General features: G+C 34.8%; 1 protein-coding gene across 1 annotated transcript in view; it reads right to left on the bottom strand.

Moving 5' to 3' along the window:
- The window catches only part of RPS6KC1 (ribosomal protein S6 kinase C1), a 214,433-nt gene that overhangs the window by 187,089 nt on the left and 12,739 nt on the right, over positions 1-14,605 (bottom strand). Inside the window, exon 2 of the mRNA XM_036756298.1 lies at positions 1,087-1,122. Within this exon, the coding sequence (XP_036612193.1) occupies positions 1,087-1,122 (36 nt within the window). The remainder of the gene's footprint in view (positions 1-1,086; positions 1,123-14,605) is intronic.

Below are 14,605 nucleotides of genomic sequence, written 5' to 3'. Positions count from 1 at the left end.
TAAACCCTATGCCCAAAAATTAAATAGCTAGAGTCCTTCATGTGTAATTGTAGTCTTAAAGTAAGCTATGGGTATCAAAGAAATTTTCACTTCTAAAAGGACATACAGTTATCCCTTTCACATAGCCAGGGTTAGGGGCCCAGTAGCGCCCCCAATGATCTGGAAAATTTGCATTGAAATTTTTTGGCTCTGCCTTCCCACCAGAGAAGTCTGAGTTTTTTCTTTTTCTTTTATGGGGTATTTACAGTACCTTATTGTAAAATCTGGGTTAAGTATTTGGTCATAGGTTCTGTGTGGTCTGCTGGCCTTTGTGTGTTGTGTGCAGCTTCTGCAAAATTCCCAAAAAATTCCCATTTAACTTCTTATGCCAACCCACAATATATTGAAGTTACAATGGGGAAATTTGTGATGTGGGAGGAATAACTGCATTTCCACAAAACTTTATTTTTAGCAATGTGATATCATACTACTAGATGGATCTGAAATAGGAAAAAAATTGCTAATTTGTTCTGATATAACTAAGAACTGTTCAGCAAAGCAAGTTACAAGGGAGACAACTATACCTATAATTTTTACTATGGAAAGAGAACAGCCAATGAAGAAACAACCTCTACTAACATAGGTCAGTACTTGCTCTGCAACTCTTAGAGAACTGCTTAGAGCATTGAGAGATTAAATGACTTGTGCCCAATCACAACCATTATGTTTCAGAGGCAGGACTTCAACCCTGCACTTGCTGACTCTGAAGTCAGTTCTTGATCCATGACTTTACAAAGTCTCACAGAAGTAGTCTTGACACATGCAAAAACATACACTGGGACTGACATACAGAAAAATATTCTGTTCAATTTTTTTTTATTTTTTTAGGGGAGAAGGCAGGGCAATTGGGGTTAAATGACTTCCCCGAGGTCACACAGCTAATAAGTGTGTCAAGTGTATGAGGCCGCATTTGAACTCAGGTCCTCCTGACTCCAGGGCCAGTACTCTACTCACTGTGCCACCTAGCTGCCCCATTCAGTTTCTATTATGGTATTTGGCTAAAAATCCATCCAATACATAAAATTTTCACAAGTGTAAATATGTTACCTCCTGGACATCCTCTGGATTTCTTCTTGAAACAATCTATAATAAAAGAAACATAAGAGTACCTGATCAGTCTCAGAATTTCAACTTTCATATGAGATTTCTGTAACATTACGTTAACAAAATGTTCAATAAAACTTATTAAAAGAAATAATGTATAGTAATAGCTTAATTACACAGAAATCTGCTCCCAGGCAACTTCACCTATTTAGAACACAACCAAGAACCAAGAAATAAACCCAAAAGCATGGTGAGGTAGAACCACTGAGTCACCAAAAATTAATATCAAAATTAACAAATCCTGAGCTCCTACATTTATTCACAGACCTAATTCTTAACTTAATGAGCTCTGATTTTGCACATGGGCCTAATAAGTTTGGTTATGTGGCTTTTAAGTCTATAGTTGATTTTAAGGAGCAAATCAGAAAGGAAAAATAGGGAAGGAAAACTGAAAGTGACAGGAAGGATTCCCCTACAAAATTCTTTTTTAAAAAATTGAGATTTTTAAAGGTTGTAAGCCCATTATTAACTGAAAAAGTCAAGAATGTAAAATGACCCTTTCAGTGACCTCTGCCAAAGGTTCTGAATGGCCAGTTTTGTCATATAATCTTTGTAGGTCTATTTCTACTTTTCTGACTTTTAATACATACAAACATAAAAATTCTCTTATAGTTAAATAACTGTCAGTTAGGAGGGAACTGAGATACAACAGATAATTAATTAGATATAATTCATGCAATCCAAATATCTAAATTTTGCCGGTAATTCCAAATTCCTTCCCCAAAACAAACATTTTAACAATTTTGATAACATCTTACATATAACTAACTTGATTTTTACCTTCTTTACCTTTACTTTCTTCTTACAAAAGTCCTAAAGAGTAGTAGGAACATGGATAATCCATAAACCTGGTAATATCCCAGGAGAATCCAAAATTGCCTAATACCACTATAAGTCACTTTACAAGATAAATATTTTCTTGAAAAAATATATGTAAAATAATTTTATTAGTTTATAAATCAAATCATTTTCCAAAAAAAAAAATTTTAAAGCTTTAAATTCAGTCTAAAGCTGACAATGCTCCTCCTTCAGAAGTATAAATAACAATGACTATAACTATAAAATGTTGTTTTAGAAACTGCTGAATATCTGGTTTCTGTGTTGCTATTGTTATTCTTCCTTCTAAGTAAGGAAGTCATTATCTATTATTAAGTAGCACTAATAACTATTGTTCAAAATAAAAGAGCAGTGACCATACCTCTCCCCAGGTCATACCACCTGGGAAGCACCAAAAACTTCCAAACATCCAGAACCAGTTCTGAAAGCAGCACTGAAAAAAGAGCCAGAAGCTTGAGACAGAGCCCCTCCAACCCACTACACCAGGAACAGAGCCCAACATTAACATAAAGTTCCAAATCAAAAAATAGGGTGGAAAAAAATGAGCAAATTGTAAAAAAAGAACCTGACCATAAAAAGCTACTAAAATGGTGACAGGGAAAACCAAGACACAAACTCAGAAGACAATGAAGTCAAAACAACTCGAAGGAAAGCCTCAAAGAAAAATGTGAACTGGACACAAGCCCAACAAGAAATCCTGGAAAAGCTAAAAATTTTTTTTTTCAAAATTGAATAAGAGTAGTAGAGGAAAAATTAGAAATAAAAGCAAAGAAGAAAATTGAGAAAAGACAATTAACAGCTTGGTAAAAGAGGCACAAAAAAAAATAATGAAGAAAATAACACCTTAAAAAAACAGAATTGGCCTAATAGAAAAAAGGTATGAAAATTCAGTGATGAAAATAAGTACTTAAAAAGCAGAACTGGACAAATGGAAAAGGTGGTACAAAAGTTCACTGAAGAAAATAATTCCTTAAAAATTAGAACTGAGCAAGTGAAAGCTAATGACTCTATGAGAAATCAAGAAACAATAAAACAAGTCAAAAGAATAGGGAAAATAGAAGAAAATGTGAAATCTTTCATTGGAAAAACAACTGACCTGGAAAATAGATCAAAGAGAGATCATTTAAGATTTACTGGATTACCTGAAAGCCATGATCAAAAAAAGGAACCCACACATCATATTTCAAGAAATTGTTAAGGAAAACTGCGCCTGGATATCCTGGAACTAGAGGGTAAAACAGAAATAGAAAGAATCCACAGATCAAATATTAATATCAAAAGAGAAACCCAAATGAAAGAGAACCCCAAATGAAAACTCCCAGTAATATTACAGCCAAATTCCAGAGCTCCAAGTCAAAGAAAAAAATACTTCAAGCAGCAAAAAAAAAAACCACTCAAATACCATGGAGCCACAGTCAGGATCACACAAAAGTTTAGCAGCTACCACCTTAAAGGAGCAGATAGCTTGGAATATGATATTCTAGAAGGCAAATAAATTGGGATTACAACCAAGAAAAACCTACCCAGAAAAACTGAGTATAATCCTTCAAGGGAAAAAAAACTGACATTTAACAAAATAAAGGACTTTCAGGCATGCCTGCTGAAAAGACCAGAGCGAAATAGAAAATTTGGCTTTCAGATACAAGACTCAAGAAAAACATAAAAAGGTAAATATACAAAAAAGAAAAGGTTAAATTGTTTACCTTTCTATATGGGAAGATGATAGATCTATCTTCTAAGATCTTTTTTAGTATTAGAGCAGTTAGAAGAATTCTATACAGAAAGAGGGTGTGAGCCGTAAATTGATTATGTTGGGATTATGTAAAAAAATGTACAGGCAAGAAAGAGGGATGCCCTGAGAGAAGCAGGAAAAGAGGAAGAATGGGGGAAATTAACTCATACAAGAGAGGCACACAGGGAAGAACTTCTACAATGGAGGGAGAATAATAGAGAATGACCAATGATTGAACATCACTCCCATATAAATTGGTTCAAAAAAGGAAAAATATATATGTATGTGTGTATATATACATATGTATATACACACACACATACACTATACCACACACACACACAAATATACACACACATACTCAATTGGTAATAGAAATCTATCTTAACCAACAGGAAGTAGGGAAAGAGGATAAGAGAAAGAGATGGGGGAAGGGGTTACAAAAGGAAGGGCAGATAAAAAAAGGTAGTGGTCAGAAGCAAAATGGACTTTAGAGGAGGGACAAGATTTTTCAAAAAGAAGTAGAAGGATAACAGAAGAAAATCGGATGGAAGGAAACGCATATTTAATAATCATAACTGTGAATGTGAATGGGATGAATTCATCCATAAAACAGAAGTAGATAGCAGAATGAATTAGAAACTAGAATCCAACAATATGTTTTCAAGAGACACATATAGATTTAAATAAGGGGCTGGAGCAGAACTTCAACTGAAGTTTAAAAAAAAAAAAGCTGTGACAATCATGATCTCAAATAAAACAAAAGTAGAAGCAATTTAAAAGGATAAGCAGGGAAATCTTGCTAAAGGAACCATAGAGGATGAAGTAACGTCGGTAACATCATAAGTAACATAACATATATGCACCAAAAGGCTAGCATCCAAATTCTTAAAGGAAAAGTTAAATGAATTGTAGGAGGAAATAGACAGTAAAACTGTACTAGGGAGGATGCCTCAACTTTCACCTCTCAGAGCTAGATAAATCCAACAATAAAATAAGAATTAAGGGGACGAACAGAATCTTAGAAAACTTAGATCTCTGAAGAAAATTGAATGGGAATAGAAAGGAGTATAAATTTTTCTCATCTGTACATGGTACCTTCATAAAAACTGACCATGTATTAGGGCATAAAAACCTCACAACCAAATGCAGAAAAGCAGAAATAGTAAATATACCCTTTTCAGATCACAATGTTGTAAAAAATTACATTTAATAAATGACTTTGAAAGCATGGATTAAAAGCTAATTGGAAACTAAATAATCTAATCCTAAAGAATGAGTGGGTCAAAAAACAATTCATAGAAATCAACAATTTCATTAAAGATAATGACAACAATGAGAAAACACTGCAAAATTTGTGGGATTCAGCCAAAGCAATATTTAGAGGGAAATTTATATCTCTAAATACATAATCAATATAAAACAGATTCAGCATAGAACTAAAAGAAAAACTAGAAAAAGGAGAAATTAAAAATCCCCAATTACAAAACAAAATGTACATCCTGAAAATCAAAAAAAATATTAATAAAATTAAAAGTGAAAAAAAAAACTATTCAACTAATAAATAAAACTAGGAGCTGGTATTATGGGCAGGGGGGAGAACAACAAAATAAATAAACCCTTGGATAATTTTATTTTTAAAAAAGGAAGAAAACCAACTTATTAATACCCAAAATGAAAAGGGTGAACATACCATCAATGAAGATGAAACTAAAGCAATTATTATAAGTTATTTTGCCCAATTATATGCCAGTAAAACCAACAATCTGAATGGAATGGATAAATATTTACAAAAATATAAATTGCCCAGATTAACAAAAGAGGAAATAAAATACTTAAATAATCTCATTTCAGAAAAAGAAATTGAACAAGTTATCAATGAACTCCCTAAGAAAAAATCTCCAGGGTCAGATGGATTTGCAAGTTAATTCTACCAAACATTTAAAGAACAATTAATTCCAATACTATATAAACTATTTGAAAAAGTAAGTAAAGGAGTCCTACCAAATTCTTTTTATGATACAAACATGGTGATGATACCTAAACCAGGAAGAGCCAAAACAGAAAGTTGTAGACCAATTTCCCTAATGAATATTGATGCAAAAATTTTAAATAAAATATTACCAAAGAGATTACAGCAACTTATCACAAGAATACACTAGGACCACATGGGATTTATATCAGGAATGCAGGGCTGGTTCAATATTAGGGAAACTATCAGCATAATCGACCATATCAATAACAAAACTAACAGAAATCATATGATATCTAAATAGATGCAGAAAAAGCTTTGATAAAATACATCACCCATTCCTATTAAAAACACTAGAGAGCTCTTTCCACCATCTTGCAGGGCTGCCACCACGGTGCGCATGAATGTCCTGGCAGATCCTCTCAAAAGCATCAACAAAGCAGAAAAGCGAGGAAAACACCAGGTTCTCATTAGGCCGTGCTCTGAAGTAATTGTCCGGTTCTTAACTGTGATGATGAAGCATGGCTACTTTGGCGAATTTGGGATCATTGATGATCACGGAGCGGGAAAAATTGTTGTGAACCTCATGGACAGATTAAACATGTGCGGTGTAATCAGGCCCAGATTTGATGTTCAACTGAAAGATCTGGAAAAGTGGCAGAATAATCTCCTACCAACCTGTCAGTTTGGGTTTATTGTGCTTACAACCTCAGGGGGCATCATGGACCATGAGGAAGCAAGACTAAAACACACAGGAGGGATTCTTTTTCTAAAGGTGTAAAACATACATACAAATAAAATGCTCCAATGGAAAATAAAAAACACTAGAGAGCATAGGAATAAATGGAGTTTTTCTTAAGATAAGTAGCATATACCTAAAACCATCAGAAAGAATTATACATAATGGGGATAAGCTAGAACCTTCCCAATAAGATCAGAGGTGGAACAAGAATGTCCATTATTACCACTGCTATTCAATATAATACTAGAAATGTTAGCTTCAGCAATAAGAAGAAAAAGAAATTGAAGGAATTAGAACAGGCAGTGAGGAAACAAAGCTATCACTCTTTGCAGATGATATGATGGTACACTTGGAGAATCCTAGAGTCAACTAAAAAAAGTACTTGAAATAATTAACAAGATTCAGGATATAAAATAAACCCACATTAATCACTGGGCATTTCTATATATTACAAAGAAAGCCCAACAGCAAGAGATAGAAAGAAATTCCATTCAAAGTTTACTGTAGACAATATAAAATATTTGGGAATCTACCTGTCAAGACAAACCCAGGAGCTACATGAACACAATTACAAAACACTTCTTACACAAATAAAGTCAGATCTAAATAACTGCAAAAAATATCAGTTGCTCATGGGTAGGCCGAGCCAACATAGTAAAAATGACAATTCTACCTAAATTAATTTATTTATTCTGTGCCATACCAATCAAACTACCAAAAAGTATTTTATAAAGCTAGAAAAAAATGTTAAAAATTCACCTGGAAAAACAAAAGGTCCACAATTTCAAGGGAATTAATGAAAAGAAATTCAAAGGAAGGTGGGCTGGCTGTACCAGATCTAAAACTGTATAATAAAGTAGCAATCATCAAAACTACTTGGTACTGGCTAAGAAATAAAGTGGCGGATCTGTGGAATAGGTTAGATACACAAGACACGGTAGTCAATAACTATAGTAATCTACTGTTTGATAAACCAAAAGATTCCAGCTTCTGGGATAAGAACTCACCATTTGACAAAAACTGCTGGGAAAACTAGACAATACTATGGCAGAAATAAGGCATAGACCAACACCTTATATCATATACCAAGATAAGGTCAAAATGGGTATATGATTTAGACATAAAGGGTGATACCATAACCTATTAGGAGAGCAAGGAAGTCAGATCCTTTGTCAGTAAGTAACAAAGTAATCTTTATTAGTAAGATCCTGTCAGATCTATGAAGAACATAAGGAATTAGGAGAAAATAAGAGATAGAAAATATTATGAAATGCAAAATGGATAAATTTGGTTCCATTAAATTACAAAGTGTTTACAGAAAGCCAATGCAAACAAAATTAGAAGGGAAGCAGAAGGCTAGGAAATAATTTTTATAGACAGTGTCTCTGATAAAGACCTCATTTCTAAAATATATAGAGAACTGAGTCAAATTTATAAGAATACTTCTGTAAAGAAGATGGCGGCTGGAAAGCAGTGACTTGTATGAGCTCACCCCTACCCTCCAGGTCCCTCTAAACACCTATAGAAGAAAATGGCTCTGAACAAATTCTACAGCTGCAGAACCCACGGAATAGCAGAGGGAAGCAGGGCTCCAGCCCAGAACAGCCTGGGTGGTCGCTGGGTAAGGTCTATCCCACCAAGCTGGGAGTGGAGGGGAGCAGAGATCAGCATGGGCTGTGCCCAGACCAACAAGACCAGGAGCTGGGCAGAACAGGCCCTAGCACCCTGAATCAGTGAGCTATGGCAGTTACCAGACTTCTCAACCCACAAACACCAAAGGTTAGTGGGAAAGGCTGTGGGGAGTAAAAGGAGTTCGCAGTTCGGCCACTGCCCCAGGGCAGCAGAGGTGGCACAGCTCCGAAGACAGAACTACAGCTGCAGATGCTTCCTGCCCCAGTCCAACCTGGTGGGAGGAATTAAGTGGCAGATCAGAGCAGGAGTGCAGAGCCTGCTTAAGATCTGATTACAGTCCGGGTTGGTGGTTCTTGGGGGAGGAGAAGCGCTGGTGTGGCAGAGCTTGCTGTTTAAAAATAGCTCTGAAAAACAACAGCACAACCTCTCAATCTTGGGACAAAGTACTCTCTACTCTACAAGCAGTCATACCCTGACGAAAAACTCAAGGGTCAAGTGGTTGGCTGGGAACATGGCCAGGCAGCGAAAACGCACTCGGATTCAGACTCAGACTCTGGAATCTTTCTTTTGTGACAAAGAAGACCAAAACATAAAGCAAGAAGAAGTCAACAAAGTCAAAGAGCCTACATCAAAAGCCTCCAAGAAAAACATGAACTGGTCTCAGGCCATGGAAGAGCTCAAAAAGGATTTGGAAAAGCAAATTAGAGAAGTAGAGGAAAAATTGGGAAGAGAAATGAGAGTGATGCAAGAAAACCATGAAAAACAAGTCAATGACTTGCTAAAAGAGACCCAAAAAAATACTGAAGAAAATAACACATTAAAAAATAGACTAACTCAAATGGCAAAAGAGCTCCAAAAAGTCAATGAAAAGAAGAATGCCTTGAAAGGTAGAACTAGCCAAATGGAAAAGGAGGTCCAAAAGACCACTGAAGAAAATACTACCTTAAAAATTAGATTGGAGCAAGTGGAAGCTAGTGACTTGATGAGAAATCAAGATAGTATAAAACAGAACCAAAGGAATGAAAAAGTGGAAGACAATGTGAAATATCTCATTGGAAAAACCACTGACCTGGAAAATAGATCCAGGAGAGATAATTTAAAAATTATTGGACTACCTGAAAGCCATGATCAAAAAAAGAGTCTAGATATCATCTTTCAAGAAATTATTAAGGAGAACTGCCCTGATATTCTAGAGCCAAAGGGTAAAATAGAAATTGAAAGAATCCACAGATCGCCTCCTCAAAAAGATCCCAAAAAGAAAACTCCTAGGAATATTGTTGACAAATTTCGGAGCTCCCAGATCAAGGAGAAAATACTGCAAGCAGCCAGAAAGAAACAATTTGAGTATTGTGGAAACACAATCAGAATAATACAAGATCTAGCAACTTCTACATTAAGGGCTTGGAATATGATATTCTGGAGGTCAATGGAGCTAGGATTAAAACCAAGAATCACCTACCCAGCAAAACTGAGTATCATGCTCCAAGGCAAAATATGGATTTTCAATAAAATAGAGGACTTTTCAAGCTGAATAGAAAATCTGACTTTCAAACACAAGACTCAAGAGAAGCATGAAAAGGTAAACAAGAAAGAGAAATCACAAGGGACTTACTAAAGTTGAACTGTTTTGTTTACATTCCTACATGGAAAGAGGCTGTGTATAATTCATGAGACCTCAGTATTAGGGTAGCTGAAGAGAATATACATATGTATGTATATATGTATATATGTACATACATATATATATATAATATATATATGTAGACAGAGGGCACAGGGTGAGTTGAATCTGAAGGGATGATATCTAAAAAAAATAAAATAAAATTAAGGGATGAGAGAGGAATATATTGAGAGAGGGAGAAAGGGAGAAATAGAATGGGGTGAATTATCTCACATAAAAGTGGCAAGAAAAAGCAGTTCTGTTGGGAGGGAAGAGGGGGCAGGTGAGGGAGAATGAATGAATCTTGCTCTCATTGGATTTGACCTGAGGAGGGAATAACATACACACTCAATTGGGTATCTGACCCCACAGGAAAAAAGGAGGAAGGGGATAAAAAAGGGGGGGGGCGATAGAAGGGAGGGCAGATGGGGGAGAAGGTAATCAAAAGCAAACACTTTCAAAAAGGCACAGGGTCAAGGGAGAAAATTGGATAAAGGGGGATAGGATAGGAAGGAGCAAAATATAGTTAGTCTTTCACAACATGAGTATTGTGGAAGGGTTTTGCATAATGATACCCATGTGGCCTATGTTGAATTGCTTGCCTTCTTAGGGAGGGTGGGTGGGGAGAAGAGGGGAGAGAATTTAGAACTCAAAGTTTTAAAAGCGGATATTCAAAAAAAAAAAAGGTTTTGCATGCAACTAGGAAGTAAGATATACAGGCAGTGGGGCATAAAAATCTATCTTGCCCTACAAGAAAGTAAGGGAAAAGGGGATGGGGGGAGTGGGGTGACAGAAGGAAGGGTTGACTGGGGAATGGGGCAATCAGAATATATGCCATCTTGGAGTGGGGGGAGGGTAGAAATGGGGAGAAAATTTGTAATTCAAACTCCTGTGAAAATTAATGCTGAAAACTAAAAATACTAAATAAATAACAAAAAGAGAAAAAAATAAAGTGGGGAGTGTAAGTATAAGGAAAGAAGAGAAGGGAAGAAAATTTTGAAAAACTATTTGTACGTGTTTCATATGTTGTGTAACAGAGTTAAAGTCATAGTGATTACATCATTTTCCAAATAAACACTCAAAATGCAAGTTATAAAAAAAATTTATAAGAATATAAGTCATTCTAAAACTGAGAAATGGTTAAAGGATATGAACAGGCACTTTTCAGAGGAAGAAATTAAAGATACCCACAGTCACATGAAAAAATGCTCTAAATCACTACTGATTAGAGAAATGCAAATTAAAACAACTCTGAGGTACTACATCACATCTATCAGATTGGCTAATACGATAAAAAAGGAAAATGATAAATGTTGGAGAAGATGTTGGAAAACTGGAATACTAATGCATTGTTGGTAGAGTAGCAAACTGATCCAACGATTCTAGAAAGCAATTTGGAACTATACCCAAAGGGCTATAAAATTGCACACACCCTTTGATCCAGCAATAACACTACTAGGTCTTTATCCCAAAGAGGGAAAAGGGGTAAGGATCCACATATATAAATATTTATAACAGCTCTTTTTGTAGTGGTAAAGAATTGGAAATTGAGGGGATGCCCATCATTTAGGAAATGGCTGAACATGCTGGGGTATATGAATGTAATGGAATACTATTGTTCTATAAGAAATGATGAACAAGCTGATTTCAGAAAAACCTGTAAAGACTTACATGAACTGATGCTGAGTGAAGTGAGCAGAACCAGGAGAACATCATACACAGTAACAGCAACCATGTGCAATGACCAACTTTGATAGACTTAGCTCTTCTGAGCAATACAATGATCTAAGACAATTCCAAAAGACTCATGATGGAAAATGTTATCCACATCCAGAAAAAGAACTATGGAGTGTGAATGCAGATTGAAGCACACTATTTTCTCTTTTTTGTGTGTTTTTTTTTCTTTCTCATGGTTTTTCCCTTTTATTCTGATCCTTCTTTCGCAATATGACTAATATGGAAATGTTTAATGCGACTGTACCTGTACAGCCTATATGAGATTGCTTGCCGTCTTGAGGGCAGGGGAGAGAGGGAGAAAAAAATTTGGAACTTAAAATTTTATAAAAGTGAACACTAAAAATTACCTTTACATGTAAATGGAAAAAAATAAAATATTAAGGGGGGTGGGGCAAGGTGGGGAGAAAGAAAGAAAAAGAAATTGAACAAGCCATCAATGAGCTAAGGAAAAAAAAACTTTAGGGGAATTCACAAGTGAATTCTATAAAATTTTTAAGGAACAATTAATCCCAATACTGTAGAAAATATCTGAAAAAATAAGTAAGGAAAAAGTCCTACCAAATGCCTTTTATGACACAAATATGGATTTGATACCTAAACCAGAGAAAGCAAAAAAAGAGAGAGAAAACTATGGACCAACTTCCTTAATGAATATTAAGGAAAAAATTTAAATAAAATGCTAGCAAGGAAATTACAGCAATATGTCATACTCTATAAGCAGGTGAATTTATATCCAGAATGCAAAGCTGGTTCAATATTAGGAAAATTATCCACATAATTGACTATATCAAAAACAGTAACAACAAAAATCATATGATTATATCAATATTTGCAGAAAAAGCCTTTGACAAAATACAACACCCACTTCTATTAAAAACACTAGAAAGCATAGGAATCAATGGAGCCTTTCTTTAAACTAGCTATAGCAATAAGAAAAAGAAATCAAAGAAATAAAAATAGGCCATGAAGAAGCAAAACTATTAATCTTTGTAGATGATACAATGTATACTTAGAGAAACCTACAGAATCAACTAAAAAACTAGTTGAAACAATTAACAACTTCAGCAAAGTTTCAGGATATAAAATAAACCCACATAAATCATCAGCATTTCCATATACCACCAACAAAAACCCAGCTGGAAAAGAAAGAGAAATCTCATTAAAAATAACTGCAGACAATATAAAATATTTGGGAGTCTACCTGCTAAGACAAACCCAGGAACTACATGGACACAATTACAATACAGTTTTCACACAAATAAAAACAGATCTAAACAATTAGAGAAATATTAATTGCTCATGTGCAGGCCAAGCCAATATAATAAAAATGACAATTCTACCTAAGTTAATTTAATTATTCAGTCCCATAACAAACAAACAACCAAAGAATTATTTTACAGAGCTAGAAAAAAAAAATAATAACAAAATTCATCTGGAAGAACAAAAGTCAAGAATATCAAGGGAATCAATAAAAAAAATGTGAAGGTGGCCTAGCAGCACCAGATTTTAAATTATATTACAAAGTGCTAATCATCAAAACAATCAGGTACTAGCTAAGAAATAGAATGATGAATCAGTGGAATAGATGGGTACATAACACACAGTAGTAAATAACCAAGTAACCCAGTATTTGATAAACCCAATGATCTTGGCTTTCAGGGTAAGAAGTCAACATTTGACAAAAATTGCTGGGAAAACTGGAATGCAATTTGGCAGAAACTAAGCATAGACCAACATATCACACAATAAGAAGATCAAAACGGACAAATGATATAGACATTAATGGTGATATCATAAGTAAATTGGGAGGGGGGGAAGGGGTATGGAAAAATACACCTGTCATGTCTATGGATAAGGGAAGACTTTGTGACCAAACAAGAGGTAAAGGGGATTACAAGAAGTAAAATAGATAATTTTGATTTCATAAAATTAAAAAGCTTAATGCAACTAAACTTAAAAAGAAAACAGGAAACTGGAGGGGGAGGGGAATTACAGCAAGTTTCTCTGATAAAGGTCTTATTTCTCAAATATATAAGAAATGGCCAATTTTATAAAAATAAGAGCCATTCCCCGCTGATAAATGATCAAAGGATACGAACAGGCAGCTTTCAGAAGAAGAAATCAAAGCTATCAATAGTCACATGAAAGAATGCTCTAAATCACTACTGATTAGAGAAATGCAAATTAAAACAACTTTGAGGTACCACCTCACACCTATAAGATTGGCTAACAGGACAGAAAAGGAAAATGACAAATACTAGAGGGGATGTAGAAAAATTGGGGCATTAATGCACTGTTAGTGAGTTGTGAACTAGTCTAACCATTCTAGTGAACAATTTGTAACTATACCCAAAGGGCTATAAAATTGTGCATACCCTTTGACCCACAAATACCACTATTAGGTCTGTATCCCAAAGAGATCAAGGAAAAAAGATAAGGACCTATATTACAAAAATATTTATTGCAGGTCTTTTTGTGGCAGCAAAGGATTGGAAATTGAGGGGATGCCCATCAGTTGGGGAATGGCTTAACAAGTTGTGGTATATGACTGTGATGGAATACTACTGGGCTATAAAAAATGATGAGCAGGGTGATTTCAGAAAAACCTGAGAAGACTTTTATGAACTAGGAAAACAATGTACACAGTAACAGCAATATCGTAAGGATGATCAACCATGAAAGACTTAGCTACTATTATCAAGATAATGATCCTAGGTAATCCCAAAGGACCCATGAAGAAAAATGCTATTTCCCTCCAGAGAGAGAACTGATGAACCCTGAACGCAGACTGAAGCATACACTTTATTTATTTTACTTATTTTTATTGTTTTGCTTGTTTTCTTTAGCAACATGGCTAATATGGAAATATGTTTTGCATGACTGCACCTGTATAATCAAAATCAAATTGCTTACCTTAATAAAAGTGGGGAAGGAGAAAATTTGGAACTCAAAATTTTTAAAAATGAATGTTTAAAAAAACTTTACATGTAATTGGAAAATACTTAATGAAATAAAATAATTTTTTAAAGGGGAGGCATGAAAAAGTTATAGTGATTTTTTAAAAGAGCAGTAATAAAACTTTTGTTTTAAAAGACATTCTGCGACAGAACAGCTGTTTCCCAGCAACATGGATTTATTTTTCCTAAAAGG

The sequence above is a fragment of the Trichosurus vulpecula genome, chromosome 4, assembly GCF_011100635.1.
Source record: "Trichosurus vulpecula isolate mTriVul1 chromosome 4, mTriVul1.pri, whole genome shotgun sequence".
NCBI lineage: Eukaryota > Metazoa > Chordata > Mammalia > Diprotodontia > Phalangeridae > Trichosurus > Trichosurus vulpecula.
The sequence above is the reverse complement of the archived record's forward strand: the minus strand, read 5'-3'. Positions and strand labels throughout refer to the sequence as shown.